This window comes from Cucurbita pepo, chromosome LG04, assembly GCF_002806865.2.
Source record: "Cucurbita pepo subsp. pepo cultivar mu-cu-16 chromosome LG04, ASM280686v2, whole genome shotgun sequence".
Lineage (NCBI taxonomy): Eukaryota > Viridiplantae > Streptophyta > Magnoliopsida > Cucurbitales > Cucurbitaceae > Cucurbita > Cucurbita pepo.
The window spans coordinates 6,186,466-6,203,689 of NC_036641.1; the positions used below are offsets into that span (position 1 = coordinate 6,186,466).

Genomic DNA, 17,224 nt, shown 5'->3' on the forward strand with positions numbered 1-17,224 from the left:
TATATATATATATATATATATATATATATATATATATATATATATATATATATATATATATATATATATATTCCCTTTAAGGTGGGCCCACCAATATTCCAATTTCATTTTTCAGAATATTAGTTTGTTTATAATATTTTTTTAAAAAATAAATGAATTTAAGTATTTATTTATTTATAAATTTCTCTAAAATTAGTGGTGTTAAACCAAACAATATTAAATTTATTAATAGTTTGAATATATATATATATATTATTTAATTTATTACTTTTTATTATTTATTGAAATTGAGCTGCAAATTTTAATTAAATATTTAAAATTAAATAAATAGACTAATATTTAAAATTTATTTGTTTCCATTTATAAAATTTATTAATTATAATTAATTATTATATAATTAGTCATTTATATTTGTATACTCTATTAAATAATCATATGGTTCCATTCCATTCAAAATTATTAGAAATAAATAAAATTCTAAATACAATTAAGCTCGTTGTTTGTTCTTCGCGTTTTCGACACGTCGTTTAGTGACCAAAGGTGGCCGTTCACCGCAAGACCGCTTCCGTTTCCATTCCGCTAAACGACACATCGTAAATTGTCAATTGTTTTTTCCTTTGAAGAAAAAACAAACGGAACGGAAAAGTATACGGATTCTTAATCATGACAGCGAAACTAACCCTGGGTTTCTTAACCTAACCACGGTTAGTTAAATGTCACTGAAATTGCGCCACGTGTTTTAATCCAACGGTTGATATTGAATTTACATGGATACACTCGAACCTTGACTGCTATAAATACCTCTTGCCCCACTAACCCTAAAATCAAATCGGTTTTCTTCTACTTCTGAGATATTTCTAACTCTCTGAAAAGAAAATGCCTAACCCTAAAGTCTTCTTCGATATGACCATCGGCGGCCAAGCGGCTGGCCGGATCGTGATGGAGCTGTACGCCGATGTCACTCCCCGCACCGCCGAGAACTTCCGTGCACTTTGCACTGGCGAGAAGGGAGTTGGCCGGAGTGGTCATAACCTTCATTACAAGGGCTCGTCGTTCCACCGTGTGATCCCTAATTTCATGTGCCAGGGAGGCGATTTTACAGCTGGAAATGGTACCGGAGGTGAGTCGATCTACGGTTCCAAGTTTGCCGATGAGAACTTCATCAAGAAGCACACTGGACCTGGTGTTTTGTCCATGGCGAATGCTGGACCTGGAACCAACGGATCTCAGTTCTTCATTTGTACCGCTAAGACCGAGTGGCTTGATGGAAAGCACGTGGTGTTCGGTCAAATCGTTGAAGGAATGGACGTGGTAAAAGCCATTGAGAAGGTCGGATCGAGCTCTGGAAGGACCTCGAAACCAGTTGTCGTTGCCGACTGTGGCCAACTCTCTTAGATCTGTCGCTGCTCCGGCGAAATCGTATCTATGATCATTTCCTATTTGCGTGTGTTGTTTTTTTAACTTACTGCGAATATGGTTCTGTCTGCGTCTCTTCTTAGGTTATGGGTCGTGGGTTTACGCTGCTTCTTTAGTTATGTGTAACTGCCGTTTTTACCTTTCTGTATGATGGCGGTTTCGCGGTGGTTCCTAGACATAATTGGTTGTTCAAACCGAGGACCTTCAATAATATGATATGGCTGTGTCTTTCAACGTTCTCTCATCTTTCTCTTCTGATGTTGTTGGATAATCAAATGAATCATTAACCCATTTCTTCCTCAGGGAATGCTGGATGATTATAGATTCTAATGGATTGTTATACTCCATATATGATCCTCTGTTCTGATTGCTTGGAATTAGTATTGGGTTTGATATCAGTTTTGTTGATCGCTGGAAATGGATATAGATTTTGTTGATGGATGCTAGATTTTTCTTGGTTGGTTTGATTTGATGAGTCAAGTCAATGAACATATAATTGTTTAGGGAGATTTCGTTGCTTGAATTAATTATTATGATGGCAGCTTTTGAAAGAGCATGCTCTATGAGAATTAGTTTGTCTGCATTTGATTTAATATGCCATGGAAAAGTTGAAAAGCTTGTCTGGTGGTGGGGAGAATATTATATGGTTTATGCCCTTTAGATTCCTTTGGAGTTGTTAGGAAGAGACTGAGATCCTCATATTGGGGATTGCAGTCTCCTGAATTTAGCAGGACTATAGAATTAAGTTTTTCTGGGATTTAGGTTATTTTCTTTGTTATAACCGGTACGCGGTCTCGTTGTTGCGAGCTTTGAATTGTGGTCTCGTTGTTGCGAGCTTTGAATTGTGGTCTCGTTGTGGCGAGCTTTGAGTCGTGGTCTCGTTGTGGGCGAGCTTTGAGTCGTGGTCTCGTTGTGGGCGAGTTTTGAGTCGTGGCCTCGTTGTGGGCGAGTTTTGAGTCGTGGTCTCGTTGTGGGCGAGTTTTGAGTCGTGGTCTCGTTGTGGGCGAGTTTTGAGTCGTGGTCTCGTTGTGGGCGAGTTTTGAGTCGTGGTCTCGTTGTGGGCGAGTTTTGAGTCGTGGTCTCGTTGTGGGCGAGTTTTGAGTCGTGGTCTCGTTGTGGGCGAGTTTTGAGTCGTGGTCTCGTTGTGGGCGAGTTTTGAGTCGTGGTCTCGTTGTGGGCGAGTTTTGAGTCGTGGTCTCGTTGTGGGCGAGTTTTGAGTCGTGGTCTCGTTGTGGGCGAGTTTTGAGTCGTGGTCTCGTTGTGGGCGAGTTTTGAGTCGTGGTCTCGTTGTGGGCGAGTTTTGAGTCGTGGTCTCGTTGTGGGCGAGTTTTGAGTCGTGGTCTCGTTGTGGGCGAGTTTTGAGTCGTGGTCTCGTTGTGGGCGAGTTTTGAGTCGTGGTCTCGTTGTGGCGAGTCTCGAGTCGTGGTCTCGTTGTGGGCGAGTCTCGAGTCGTGGTCTCGTTGTGGGCGAGTCTCGAATCGTGGTCTCGTTGTGGCCGAGTCTTGAATCGTGGTCTCGTTGTGGCCGAGTCTTGAATCGTGGTCTCGTTGTGGCCGAGTCTTGAATCGTTGTCTCGTTGTGGCCGAGTCTCGAATTGTGGTCTCGTTGTGGAGTCTCGAATTTTTAGTGGTATTGTACCTTGAAAAATGTAACTATAAAAAATATATTTATTGTTAATATTATATTTTAAAATTCCGTAACTATAAAAAATATATTTATTGTTAATATTATATTTTAAAAAAATACTTTATGGAATTTTAAAATTTTGCAAGTTTCAAATTATTGTTTAGGCTAATTTTAGCAAAGGTATTATTGAATTTTATTTTTAAAAAAATTTGAAGTATTATTGATTTTTTTAAAAAAATAGTAATTGGGTATATATATAGAATCTATTATTTAGGAGATTTTATATAATTATTATTGAAAAAAATCATTACTATTTTGGCGGGTGATTGAAAGAAAAAAAAGATTTTTAAGAGAAAAAAAGAATTATTATTAAAATTAAAGTTTGAAATGATTTAGTAGAAAATATTCCTTTCATTTATAATGATTTAGAATATATAATTTGTTCTTTTTATAAAAAAAAATAAATTGAATGGAATATTTAAATGTTCTAAATTTTGAATTTTTTTAGGACTAAAAGTACAACCATTCAATATAGTAAAAGCAATTTCTATTCTAATTTTAAATAAATAACTCCTTTCATTAGTTACCCTTCAGTTTTTTCAAAAAATAAAAAAAATAAAAAAATAAAAAAATATTTTATAAAAAAATTCTTATAAAATTTTTAAAATAGTTTTTTTTTTTTATTTTTAAAGTCTTTTTGAAACTTTTAAAAAAATTAAAAAATGGTGGCTCGACCATAAAAATTCTATAGTTTAACGCGCTTCAGTGTGTAAAAGACCTTTGGTCTCTATCTGGACCTGATGAAAAAAATGGGATCACTTGTTATGGACTCGCTGAGAATGATACTAAGCAAATAGCTAACTAAGCAAATAGCTTCGGCTCCAAGAAGAGAAGACTGTCTTGGTTGGAAGAGATGTGAATCCGCCTGTCCGATTTCTTGAGTGAGTGTTCGCCTTTACTTATGGCATGAAAGAACTCGAAGCAGGGGGCTCGCCTAGCTTATTGATACGTTCTCGAAAAGCCCCCTTGAATCCATCCTCTTTTTTACCGACAAAAACTCGTGCTGATCTAGTTCATGGTCTATAGAAGTAGAAGGCGCTTTGTTGGGATTGGGATCCGGACAGAAGGGTCTTGTTCTATCGTGATTAGAGATTTTTCTATGAACGGAGTTTAAAGAAGGGGAAGGAGAAGGAGTCCTCAACCGAGAAGTAATTAAGATATATTAGTCTTTTTTTTTTTGTTAAAAAAGAAAACAAAAAAGAAAAAAAAGGACTCTGCCGACATCATGGTATCGAATAGTCAACAGGGATTTTTATTATTTTATTAATGCATTTTTTAAAAAAGCAAGGAAAGATATATTTTTTATTTATTTATTTTATAAATGAGATTAAAAGGTATCCAATAAGAAGTGGACACGTATTGCCAAATTTATGTGAAAGAAAGAAAAATAAATAAATAAATAAAAACCACCGGAGAGCCTTTCACCCATTATTAGAAATATGGGAAAAAGCAGAAAATTTCCGGCAAGACGACGAAGGCGGTGCTTTGCGTCGACAAGTTTTTCAGATTCCTCGATCTCTTTTCTCGCCGGAATTATTTTCTTCTGACGATTGCATTGCATTTGTTCTTCCATTTCTTGGAATTCGTGATCTTATTTTGGCGGGAATTTGGTAACGCTGGCCCTCATGATTCCTAATTTCCATAGGGAAATACCAGATTTATGATTGGTGCTGTTTTTGTTTTCTACTGCGCCTTGTTTGAATTTTGGATTGTGACTCGATTTGAGCGGGAATTTGGGGCGAACTTTTGATTAATCTCAGAGAGAAATCCAATTGGCTGTGTGTGCGATTGACTTTTGTTTTATTTTGGAGAGAAGAGAGACGGAGAGATGACGATTTCCGAGAATACGAAGGGTCTGATTCTGGCTATGGCGTCGAGTGCGTTTATTGGATCGAGTTTTATCTTGAAGAAGAAAGGACTTAAGCGTGCCGGAGCCACAGGGGCGAGAGCAGGTCAGTGATTACGATTCACGAATGAATTGTTGATTTGTTGGTTTTGGTTTTGGGTATTCCTCCTTGTTTCATTGTTCTACCGATTCTGGAATGCTTGATTTCTGGGCTGTGTAATGTATTTATTTGTTGGTTGGATGCAATCTGATCCGTTTTGAATCTGTTCTTTCTGTATTTTGCTTTATGTTCTGTTTGGAGGAAGGGGAAGTTTCATTGAGGCAAATTTATCTCAGAATGGTTGTGTTCTTTGACATAGGAATGCTGTATTGGTTTGTTCCGTGTGGATTTTTCTTCTGGATTTGTTTATAATTGATAGGATTTGTTCAAGAATTAATCATAGTAGACAGGGAAATTGTGTTTTTGAATGGATTAGAAGCTTAAGATTCAGAACATCATGAACCACCTTTTGGATGTCAGATCCTTGCAAACTAGTATATGATATGCTAGCGTTAAGCTATAAATTGTGTTAATAGTCTCTTAACGAGCTCACAACATTAAAGATCCTTAAGTAATGAATTTAGTTTTTCATCTGCTTTGTTATTGCTTCTAATGGGCGTTTAATTCAAGAGTCTTCTTGTGAGACCCCACATCGGTTAGGGAGGAGAACAAAACATCCTCTATAAGGGTGTGGAAACCTCTCCATAGCAGACGCGTATTAAAAACCTTGAGGGGAATCCCGAAAGGGAAAATCCAAAGAGGACAATATCTGCTAGCGGTGGGCTTGAGCCGTTACACTTCTAGGCAATGTTGATGCTCTATTACTGGTTGATGCTTATAATCTCTTTCTTAAAACAGGTGTTGGTGGTTATACGTACCTGTTAGAGCCACTTTGGTGGGCAGGCATGGTTATAAGTATGCATCATTATACTATTTAGGCTATCAACCCCCTTAACTCCCCGCCCAGTATTACTATTGATCCTGAGTTTTCTTCTTGCAAAATAGTGATAATTGGAGAAGTTGCAAACTTTGTAGCATATATCTATGCCCCAGCAGTTTTAGTCACGCCTCTCGGTGCACTGAGCATTATTGTCAGGTAAGTTCGTTTCGAGATTCTTGTATCGTTTATGTCTAGTTTAAATGATTCTTGGGGGAGCTTACATTGTTTTCTTGATTTGGGCAGTGCTGTTTTAGCCCACTTCTTATTGCAGGAGAGGCTGCAGAAAATGGGTGTTGTAGGGTGTTTATCCTGTATAGTAGGATCAGTTATAATAGTTATTCATGCACCTCAGGAACGTACTCCTGATTCTGTTGAAGAAATCTGGAATTTAGCAACTCAACCAGGTCAGAATCTTTTCTTATGAAGTTCATTTAATGAAATATCATCATATTTGGTACTTAGTTTCTTGTTTCTGAATCCTTGAACAGCTTTTCTAGTCTACCTTGCTGCTACAGCTTCGTTAGTGTTGGCTCTTATGTTGTATTTTGAACCTCGCTATGGACATGTAAATATATTAGTCTACTTGGGAATCTGTTCTTTAATGGGTTCATTGACGGTAATTATTCTGATAGATCAATACCTATATTGCTGTTGTGACTGTCTTACTACCACTTGCAAAATTCTAAACGTTTGTGATTAATTCAGGTTATGAGTATTAAAGCTATTGGAATAGCGATAAGACTTACACTTGAAGGGGTAAGCCAAGTAGCTTACCCTCAAACTTGGCTTTTTGTTACAGTTGCAGTAGTATGTGTCGTCACACAACTTAATTACTTGAATAAGGTTGGTGTCCTATTAATGGTTCCGCAGTGGTTTCCTATTCCTTTCTTAACTAAATGATTGAATCCTGAGCTTAGTTCAACTAGTTAAGACGTGTTACCTTAGGCTAAGAGGCTAGAGGTTCAAATTCCTGATCCCCATATGAACATACAAAAAATGGTGTTGTTTACTTATGTTGATAGATATTGTAACGACCTAAGCCCACCGCTAGCAGATATTGTCCTGGTGTTTTCCCTTTCAGACTTTCCTTAAAGGTTTTTAAAACACGTCTGCTAGAGAGAGATTTCTACACCCTTATAAAAAAATGTTTCGTTCTCCTCCCCAACTGATGTGGGATTTCACAATCCACCCCCCTTCGAGGCCCAGCGTCCTCGCTAGCACTCATTCCCTTCTCCAATCGATGTGGGACCCCCCAATCCACTCTCCTTCGGGGTCCATTGTCCTTGCTGGCACACCACCTCTTGTCCACACCCTTTCAGGGCTCAACCTCCTCATTGGCACATCGCCCAGTATCTGGCTCTAATACCATTTGTAACGACCCAAACCCACCGCTAGCAGATATTATCCTCTTTGTGTTTTTCCTTTCATGCTTCCCCTCAAAGTTTTTAAAACGTGTTCGCTAGGGAGAGGTTTCCACACCCTTAGAAAAAATGCTTTGTTTCCTCCCCAACCGATGTAGGATCTCACAGATATGTTCTTCTTTGTTTCAGGCATTGGATACATTCAATGCAGCCCTCGTATCTCCAGTGTATTATGCCATGTTCACGACGTTGACTATTATTGCTAGTGCCATCATGTTTAAGGTAATTAGTTAGTTGTCGATGTGGCTCCTCGGTCTTCGGTATTTTATCCATACAAGTGAAACAAATATAACTTCTTAAAATAAAAAATAAAACTATGAATGTGAATCGGTTAAGTCGCTCTGTGCTGCAGGACTGGTCAGGTCAGAACGTAAGCACTATAGTCTCTGAGTTATGTGGATTCATTACCGTCCTTTCTGGAACTATGATTCTCCACTCAACAAGAGAACAACAACCAGTCCCTTCACAAGGTATGACATCTAAACATCTCTCTTACTTAGTATGTTTTGATAGCTAATCAGTTATTGCACGATCTATATGCTCAAACATCGCTCAAATGGTTTAGGCATGTGCCCTCGACCAAGAGGTTAGAGGTTGAATCCCCTACTCCCCACGTATTATTGCTGATCATGTTCTATGAAATGATTGTGTGTATGTGTGCTCGTACAAACCACGTAACATCTAAAAGGGTGTTGAAGACATCTGTTTCGTGTATCTGAATCTGCGACCGTTCTTCAGAAACACTGCTGAAAAATTAACACCCTTTTATATGGTATCATTTGGCAAAAAGGGGTCAAATAAGAGTAACATGGATTTGATTTCTGCTGAATGAATATCAGCTTCATTTACTTGTTTGTTTAATGTGTGGTAGTGGTAGTAGAGCTTGCACACGGCGGCTATTAACGCAGAAGTTATACCTCTCTTTGCAGGATCTGTAGCATGGTATATTAGTGGGGATTCAATGAAAGGTATTGAAGAACATTTGATCACCATAAGCAATTCACATTACACTGAAGAATGAAGCTTCTCTGTTATGATTGTAATTTGGAAGGCAATGGTCCTAAATGCAAACCCAAAAAATATACTCATACTAAAAGGAGAGTAGAATGCCCAATTTTTTATATTGGGGCGACTTATTGACATAGTGATCACGGTCTCGTCGAGACTCGAGAGCTACCATCCCCTCAGCTGCTGCAAAAGGTTTCACGTAAAAGGTTAGCATCGAAACCCGAGCTGCTAGACGATCTGGTAAGGATCTTTTTAGTTAGAATGGTGGGGAGAAAACATCCTCAAATGATCCCACGCTGGTTCCAGCATCATGTTATAGCCTGTGCCATATGTAACTTGTAGGTTATGCCATTCTTTCATTTGATCTATAGTTTCATTTTCTTTCATAGTTTAGACCCATCCAAAGTTTGAATATGCTATGTATACCGTAGTTCATTCGAGCTTCAAGTCTTTGGATAGGGATGTAATAAAAGATTTAGACTGCACGTCAATCATGTAGTAGGGTCAGATAGTTGTCCTCTGAACTTAGGCTAGATATGCACAAGGTAGCCTTGATGATTTCCCGAGTCAGACCAATATTTTTCATTTATTTCTCTTTTTTTTTTGTAAGTTTCTCTTTGTTTATGATGTAGTTGATTTTTAGTAGCCCGAAAGTATTAGTATGATGTATTATCTACTAAATGCGTTAAAATGAAATCATCAGAAGTTGATATTACTCGGCTGTATTATGGTTAATAGTTAATATTGATCAAGTTTGTAGTTAAATTTTGTGACGGTGCAATGAAACTTCGGCCAAAATAATCTTGAGCAGATACGATCACCGAATTTGTAAGAAAAATGCAAATATATATCTTAAGATATTTATTATTTTCAATTTAAATATTCATTATATATATTATTTGTAAATATTTATTGACTTTCTATTATATCTTATGTTAAATTGTAATTACATTTGCATTTAATTACGAATAAAAAAAGCTTTTTTTTTAATATATATATATTTGATAAGCAAATGTGAGAACCTCATCGTCCACCGTTGAATCCAAATGTCTGTCGATTCTCAACCATCCGATCAGAATCTGTCATTCCCCAATTTATAAAGTTCGAGAAGCCACTCCAGCCAGCCATTTCGCTGCCAACCAACGCAAACCCCAATTCTCACAGAATCTCGAAGCAGAGCAACAATGCCGGCAATGGCTTCTCCATGGGGCAAACCAGGCGCTTGGGCGCTAGATTCCGAGGAACACGAAGCTGAACTCCTCAAAGAAGAGCAGGAGCAGCAGCAGCAGCAGCAGAAGAAGGCGGAGCTCAGCCTGGATTTTCCGTCCCTCAACGACGCCTTGGCCACCAAGCAGAAGAAGAAAGGGCAAACTCTCTCGTTGGCGGAGTTCACCGCCCATGCAGGTAGCGGCTCGAAATATTCTTCGCAGGGCCGCACTCATGAAGATGTATTGGTACTTCCTACCGGCCCTCGCGAACGCACGGCGGAGGAGCTAGACCGGAACAAGCTTGGTGGTGGATTTAGGAATTATGGCTCGAATGGTTCTTATGAGAGGAGTAACAGGTATTCGAATGGGGATGATTCGTCTAACTCGAAGTGGGGTTCGTCTAGGGTCTCTGATGAAAATAGGAGGAATGATGGTGGATTTAATAGGGGGGATTCGAGTAAGGAATTTGTACCTTCTAGGGCTGACGAAGTCGATAATTGGGCTTCAACTAAGAAACCAATGGCTGGAAATGGATTTGAGAGGAGGGATAGAGGATTAGGGTTTTCGGATTCGCAATCCTCAAAAGCCGACGAATCTGAGAGTTGGGTTTCTAATAAGAGCAATGTTCCATCGGATGCAAGGAGATTTGGGGCTAACGGCGGATTTGAAAGAGAGCGACGAGGAGGGTTCCCCGCGAGCGGCGGCGGTGCGGATTCAGACACTTGGGGGAGGAAGAAAGATGAAGGTAATATTAGCGGCGGCGGCGGTGGTGGTGCGGATTCAGATACTTGGGGGAGGAAGAAAGATGAAGGTAATTCTGGCGGCGGCGGTGGTGGTAGTCGGCCAAAGCTTAATCTGCAGCCACGTACGCTGCCGGTGAACGATGTGAAGTCGTCGGAGATATCAGGGACGACGGCGAGGTCCAAGAGTTTGAATCCGTTTGGAGAGGCGAGGCCGAGGGAAGAGGTTCTAGCTGAGAAAGGACATGATTGGAAAAAACTTGACGAGGAGTTAGAGTTGAAGATTAAGGAAGTGTCGATGGAGAAGACTGAAAAATCCAACCCCATTGGGAAAAAGAGCTTTGGCAATGGAACTGCTCGTGCTGCTGAGGACAGAACAGAGAGGAGCTGGAGGAAGCCGGAGTCGCCTGAGGAGTCACCGGAGGACAGGTCTGTTCAACCATTTCTAGCTTTGTAACATAGCTATAATCACATCAGCTAACTTTACAAAGTAACTTGACATTTACCCATTTCTGTTTTCTGGTATGATCTTCACTGGTTTTTGCTTTACAGTGTGGAGGACAACGAAAATGGTGAAGGCGAAGTCGAAGAGGACGGGAACAAGAACGAAGCTTGATGAATGTATTACTGAGAGATTGAAAGACAGACATGGAAGTCAGTGAAAGTTTTGTTCTATAGACAACATTCTCTAATGTTGCTTTATAACTTTTCCAGGGAAACAATTTTGATGTGTTGTTGGTGGTAGTTCTTGAGTCAATGTGGTCAGTTTACTGTAATGTTTTTAAGCTGAAGTACTACTGTGTTAACCTTATTGTTCTAATCTCATGTCGTGTTTCGTCTATATTGATACGATATTTGTGAGATCCCATGTTGAGAATGAAGCATTCCTTATAAGGGTGCGGAAATCTCTCCCTTATAGATGCATTTTAGAACTGTGAGGCTGATGGCAATAGATAACGGACTAAAACAGCGGTGAGGTTGGACTGTTACAAATGGTATCAGAGCCACATACCGAGCAGTATGCTAACAACGACGCTGGGCTTCCAAGAGGGGTGGATTGTGAGATTCCACATCGGTTGGAGAGGAGAATGAAACATGGGTGTGGAAACTTCTCCCTAACAGACGCGTTTTATAACCGTGAAGCTGACTATCTGCTAGTGGTAGGTTTGAGCGGTTCAATATTGCAGAATAGTCTTTGTTTGAACCTTTGAGAACGGGATTTAGTCTTGTTTCGTTTAAAACTTCGTATCTGAATGGATTGACTGTTTGTTTTCTTGTAGCTTATTGCAGCAAAGCAAAGGAAAGCATCAATGGAAGCGTTCTTGATCTGTTCCTTCTTGAAATGGGTAAGTTCTACTCCAAGGCTTTATGAAATGTCTCTTTTTTTAAGTAATTGCATATTGAGATTCATCTGATCTATGACAATGGACGAACGAGACATGGCTCGAATGATATCTTCGATCTCACTAATGTAGCTGATTTCTGATAATATATCGTATATTGCATGAACATCGTTCGATTCGGTTCGAACGCTCTAGTTGGACACATATTCTTTAGGGCAACTTCGATATTAGCTTTGGCACAAAGGAAGTTTAGCTCCCTGTTGTTGTACTGATCGCTCGGCCTTCGTAACTAATACTCTCGATTCATCTTTGACATCAACTGATATGTTATCTTCGTATTTTCGTTCTAAGACACTATAGAATGAACCATTTAGTGTTCTTTTTCCTCGCTGCAACCAATCTTCTCTCGATCTACTTCAATGCATTTCCTCTTCGACGAGCAATGAATTTCTCTTTGGTCAATTCATAAGAAATATTTAACAACCGAAGAATCTCTATTTAAATGGCGAACAAAAAGTATTTTTTTTTCCGTTAGCTAAACGGAGTTGGAGTCGGGGATGAGATGAGGATTGTATTCTCCATCCCTGCTAGGAGGTGGTGATCCCGTTAGCTAAACGGAGTTGGAGTTGGGGATGGGATGAGGATTGTATTTTCCATTCCCGCTAGGAGGTGGTGATCCTGTTAGCTAAACGGAGTTGGCTAGGAGGTGGTGATCCTGTTAGCTAAACGGAGTTGGAGTCGGGGATGGGATGAGGATTGTAATCTCCATCCCCGCTAGGAGGTGGTGAGGGGATCTCGATGTGTGGATATCTCTTATTGGAAATCAATATAAAATCAATTTATGCAGTTCACTCAACGCATTGACCAAGATTAGATATGTCAACTTTCCAGGATCCAATCCTTTTCCTCTACAAATCCAGACAGTCCCAATCTCCGTCCATACGCTCCTACCGCCGCCGCCGTCGTCGCCACTATCCAAAAATGAACATCGTCTTCTTCCTCTCGGCTTTCTTACTCTTCATCGGAGCCAACAGTTCTCAATTTCCGATCGACGAAGCAACCATCGCCGAAATCCAACACGCCTTCTCCCAAAACAAGCTCACCTCCAGAGAACTTCTCGATCACTACCTGAACAAGATCGATTTTCTTAATCCAGTGCTTAGAAGCGTTCTCGAAGTGAATCCTGATGCGAGAGCTCAAGCGGAAGCCGCCGATCGAGAGAGGGATCTCGCTGGAGGAAAAGCCCTTGGCGAACTCCATGGAATTCCAGTGCTGCTCAAGGATTCAATTGGAACCAAGGATCGGCTCAATACCACGGCTGGTTCCTTCGCATTGTTAGGTTCGGTGGTGCCTCGAGATGCGACGGTGGTCCATCGCCTGAGGAACGCCGGTGCGGTGATTTTGGGGAAAACTTCGCTCACTGAGTGGTATGGGTCTCGGTCTCTGAAGATTCCCCATGGCTGGTGCGCTCGCGGCGGTCAAGCCCTGGTCAGTAATTTTTAGTTTTAGTTTTAGTTTCCAATCCCTATTTTCTTTTCAATAAAAAAAAAAAAAAAATACAAATTTTAAAAATATTTTAAATTTATGTTTATTTAAATTTATTATTTGTAATAAAATTTTTAATTCTCAATTTATATCTAACAAATTTAATTTTATATCTAAGCTTATTAAATATTTTAGGCATAAGTTTAAAAGATCATAAATTAAATTTATAATTTAATTATTAAATAAAGAAAAATATAATTACATTGGGTAATTATTTATTTATTTTGATGAAAAAAAGCATTCACGTCTAAAATTTTAAGTTAAAAATATAAAAAATTTATACAAAAATAATTTTTTAAATAAAATTAAGAGACATTTTTGAAAAATAAGAATAAATTCAAATCACCTTAGCTTGTTTTATAATTATTTGGTTTTTTATTTTGAAAATTATTGTTGTTTTTTACCATTTTCCACTAAGAATTTCATGTTTATTAAGAAAATATTTTAATTTTTAGTTAAATTAAAAAAAAAAAAAAAAAATCAGGATATTATGTATGTAACAATGCTGATTTCATAATTTTCAATGACAAATTTGATTGAACATACAGAACCCATATGGGAAAGGAGGGGATCCCTGCGGTTCAAGCAGTGGCTCAGCCATATCAGTGGCCGCCAACATGGCGGCGGTGTCGTTAGGAACCGAGACAGATGGCTCGATTTTGTGTCCGGCCGATTACAACTCTGTCGTCGGCATCAAACCCACCGTCGGTCTCACGAGCCGTGCCGGCGTTATCCCCATCTCTCCCCGGCAAGACACAATCGGGTATGAAAACTTGACTAAACTGAATCCTTCAAGTTCTTCTGTACTTTTTCTTTCATTGTTCTTCTTGCTTATAAAAGATGAAGTCGATCTAGGTTATTGATAGGAATGTTAAATGAAAGTCCACGTCGGCTAATGGATTTATAATTAAGGAATACTCTCGAGCTTATGCTTAAAGTGGATAATATCATACCATTGTGGAGAGTTATGAGTCGTGATTCCTAAGAAATCAAAAACAATTATGAAATTGAGCTTAAACTGTTAGTTTTCCAAAATACTGTTGCACAGTGTCTTACATGGGGGAGGGGGGATTGACAGGCCCATATGCAGGACAGTTTCTGATGCTGTTTATGTTCTTGATGCTATTGTTGGGTTTGATCCAATGGACTCTGAGGCAACCAAGGTTGGATCTCAATTCATTCCTTCTGGTGGATATAAGCAATTTCTGAAGAGAGATGGGCTTACAGGTAAACGATTGGGCATTGTTAGGCATCCCTTTTCTGATTTGTATGCCAATGGATCCACGGCCATTCAATCCTTTGAGCATCATGTCAAGCTGCTAAGGTATAAACTTCATTGTTAACTCTTTTTTCTCCTTTGGCCCACTGATGATGTCATTTCTTACTGTTGAGAAATTTAAAGAGGGTTCTTAGCAATGAGCTTTTTGAACAGCATTAGTGCATTTTTTTAGTTCTTGAAGTCGATTTCTTAACAAACTGTGAGATCCCACGTGGGTTGTGGAAGATAACGAAATATTATTTATAAGGGTGTGGAAACCTTTCCCAAGCAGGGTGGATTGTGAGATCCCACTTTGATTGAGGAGGAGAATGAAACATTCTTTATAAGGGTGTGTGGAAACCTTTCCCTACCAGGGTGGATTGTGAGATCTCACTTCGGTTGAGGAGGAGAACGAAACATTATTTATAAGGGTGTGGAAACCTTTCTCTACTAGGGTGGATTGTGAGATCCCACCTCGGTTGAGGAGGAGAACGAAACACTCTTTACAAGGGTATGGAAACCTCTCCCTAATAGACGCATTTTAAAAACTTTGAGGGGATGCTCAAGAGGGAAGACCCAAAGAAGACTTCTGCCAGCGGTGAATTTGGGCGGTTACATAAACTAAAACCATTTTTAAAACTTTCATAAAAGTAACGATTTAGTCTCTAAACTTTAAGTTTTGTTACGTGACGTTTTGTTTTTATTTAAGTTTTGGATGCCACTTGAACTGTGTTTAGTGAAATATTGTGTTTGTACTGAGTTTGGCTCTTTCCTAAAATTGAAGGAAAAGTGGAGCAACCATTGTAGACAACCTTCAAATATCAAATGTAGCTGTAATTCAGAATCCTTATGAAAGTGGTGAATTAGTTGCAATGATAGCTGAGTTCAAGCTCACCATAAACGATTACCTCAAGAACCTGATCCAGAGTCCAGTTAGGTCTCTAGCTGACATTATTGCCTTCAACAACAACCATCCTGAACTGGTAAGACCCGTCTCGTAATCGTTAGATGTGAGTTCACAAATTTGCATGTCTCTTAATAATCACTAGATTATGTAATTTCTCCAATGAAACAAAACATTATGGGGATTTTTGTAACCGTCCAAGCCCACCGTTGGTAGATATTGTCCTCTTTGGCTTTCCTTTTTGGGTTTTCCCTCAAAGTTTTTAAAACGCGTCCGCTAGGGAGAGGTTTCCACACCCTTATAAAGAATGCTTCATTCCCTCTCCAACCGACGTGGGATCTCACAATCCACCCCCCTTCAAGACTTAGCGTTCTTGCTGGCACACTACTCGGTGCCTAGCTTTGATACCATTTGTAATAGCCCAAGCCCAGAGCTAGCAGATATTGTCCGTTTCGGCCCATTACGTATCGCTATCAGACTCACGATTTTAAAATGCGTTTGCTAGGGAGAAGTTTCCACAATCTTATAAAAAATGCTTCGTCCCCCTCTCCAACCGACGTGAGATCTCACAGTCTTTGTGGGGTTGGGCCGAATTGTCCTGTGGAATAAAATAAGATATTGATATTGCTTTTTTGCTTTGCAGGAAAACATGAAAGAGTATGGCCAAGATGCCTTTCTTTTATCCGAGCAAACCGAGGGGATCGGAGAGGCAGAGAAGGCAGCGATTAGTATGATGTCCAACTTATCAAGAGATGGATTTGAGGAAATGATGAAGACCTATAATCTGGATGCAATGGTGACATTAGGGACTGGAGCCGAAACTGTTCTAGCTATTGGGGGATACCCTGCCATCTCTGTCCCTGCTGGATACGAAGGAAACGGAGAGCCATTTGGCGTCCTCTTTTCGGGTCTTAAGGGGACCGAACCGAAGCTGATCGAGATCGCTTATGCATACGAACAAGCCACCATGGTACGAAGGCCTCCTCCTCTTCTTTCTGACTTGTCAAGTTTGTGAAAGTTATGTATGGCATGTTTGCAACTAGAAGATTTAGTGTAACTGCTTGAAAATGCGACGTCTGGTAAAATAAGTTTTTCGTCCCTACCTTAGTGAAAATGTGGAGATAATCTTGACCCGAGTCATTAGTGAGATACCACTGTAGAAGAGCTAGTATTCTAAAACATTGTGTTAGGACCTATAGGTCAAGAGACAATCTCAAGTAGATAGTTTCTATGGGGCGTAGGTCTCTCAAAAGGTAACAGAAGAGTGAAAAGGTTTTCTCGAGCTAGACCGAGATTGACTCTCAAGTGCAAAGGCAGAGGGGCTGCTCTCATCAATCCTCCCACTTATTATTTTTTTTTTCTAGGTGTATAGCTTAGTTGGCGGAGCATTGGACTTTTAACCTAATTGTCGCAGGTTCTATTGGCTTCCTCATTCGATCTGTCTTGCAAATGCAAGGTAACCCTGATTGCTACTTTCTCGACTGTGTGCTTGCACAAAGGGCACAAACCCCACCCAAAAGGATCCTAAGACCAAATTCTCGAAACATTAAGTGAATCAACCATCAAAGAAGAATCACATGAGCAAAAACCATTCTAAAAAATTCCTAAAATCCGAATCCTCGTTCGAATTATGAGCCCATATTATGAAGATAAAAATTTTGCAATCTTTAACTTAAGCGAATATCGTATTTTTTTACTTGAGACTTTCTTCTCCTCTAAATGCTATATCAAACTCACTTTGGTGGCGTTAGAGCGACAAGTGAGACTACTATTTTGCTTACTAGACCTGTAGCATTATAAATTATTACTCTTACTCTCGTCGGGATAAATTTGACCCCTTCCCCTGTTCTCGCCTACGTGAACATCTTT

General features: G+C 39.5%; 4 protein-coding genes across 5 annotated transcripts; all 4 read left to right on the forward strand.

Moving 5' to 3' along the window:
* The first annotated feature begins 811 nt into the window (after nucleotides 1–811).
* Nucleotides 812–1,660, forward strand: LOC111792517 (peptidyl-prolyl cis-trans isomerase 1). Its single transcript, XM_023674034.1, has one exon. The coding sequence runs from the start codon at nucleotides 877–879 to the stop codon at nucleotides 1,393–1,395; it is 519 nt and encodes a 172-aa protein (XP_023529802.1). The 5' UTR covers nucleotides 812–876; the 3' UTR covers nucleotides 1,396–1,660.
* A 2,875-nt stretch (nucleotides 1,661–4,535) lies between these two features.
* LOC111792482 (probable magnesium transporter NIPA6) lies at nucleotides 4,536–9,072 on the forward strand. Of its 2 annotated transcripts, none has more exons than XM_023673985.1 (9): nucleotides 4,536–5,054; nucleotides 5,847–5,903; nucleotides 5,994–6,084; nucleotides 6,172–6,332; nucleotides 6,417–6,544; nucleotides 6,634–6,771; nucleotides 7,479–7,571; nucleotides 7,702–7,819; nucleotides 8,279–9,072. In XM_023673985.1, the coding sequence occupies exons 1-9, from the start codon at nucleotides 4,931–4,933 to the stop codon at nucleotides 8,368–8,370; spliced, it is 1,002 nt and encodes a 333-aa protein (XP_023529753.1). In that variant the 5' UTR covers nucleotides 4,536–4,930; the 3' UTR covers nucleotides 8,371–9,072. The 2 variants fall into 2 exon arrangements, with proteins under 2 accessions (XP_023529753.1, XP_023529754.1); XM_023673986.1 differs by having other exon boundaries at nucleotides 6,634–6,684.
* Nucleotides 9,073–9,469: 397 nt separating this feature from the next.
* LOC111792450 (eukaryotic translation initiation factor 4B3) lies at nucleotides 9,470–11,148 on the forward strand. Its single transcript, XM_023673919.1, has 2 exons — nucleotides 9,470–10,734; nucleotides 10,858–11,148. Exons 1-2 carry the CDS (start codon nucleotides 9,542–9,544, stop codon nucleotides 10,919–10,921), a joined length of 1,257 nt encoding a protein of 418 aa, XP_023529687.1. The 5' UTR covers nucleotides 9,470–9,541; the 3' UTR covers nucleotides 10,922–11,148.
* A 286-nt stretch (nucleotides 11,149–11,434) lies between these two features.
* On the forward strand, nucleotides 11,435–16,495 carry LOC111792432 (probable amidase At4g34880). Its single transcript, XM_023673892.1, has 7 exons — nucleotides 11,435–11,465; nucleotides 11,586–11,651; nucleotides 12,540–13,136; nucleotides 13,742–13,956; nucleotides 14,272–14,517; nucleotides 15,236–15,434; nucleotides 15,999–16,495. The coding sequence occupies exons 2-7, from the start codon at nucleotides 11,616–11,618 to the stop codon at nucleotides 16,368–16,370; spliced, it is 1,665 nt and encodes a 554-aa protein (XP_023529660.1). The 5' UTR covers nucleotides 11,435–11,465; nucleotides 11,586–11,615; the 3' UTR covers nucleotides 16,371–16,495.
* The last annotated feature ends 729 nt before the right edge of the window (nucleotides 16,496–17,224 follow it).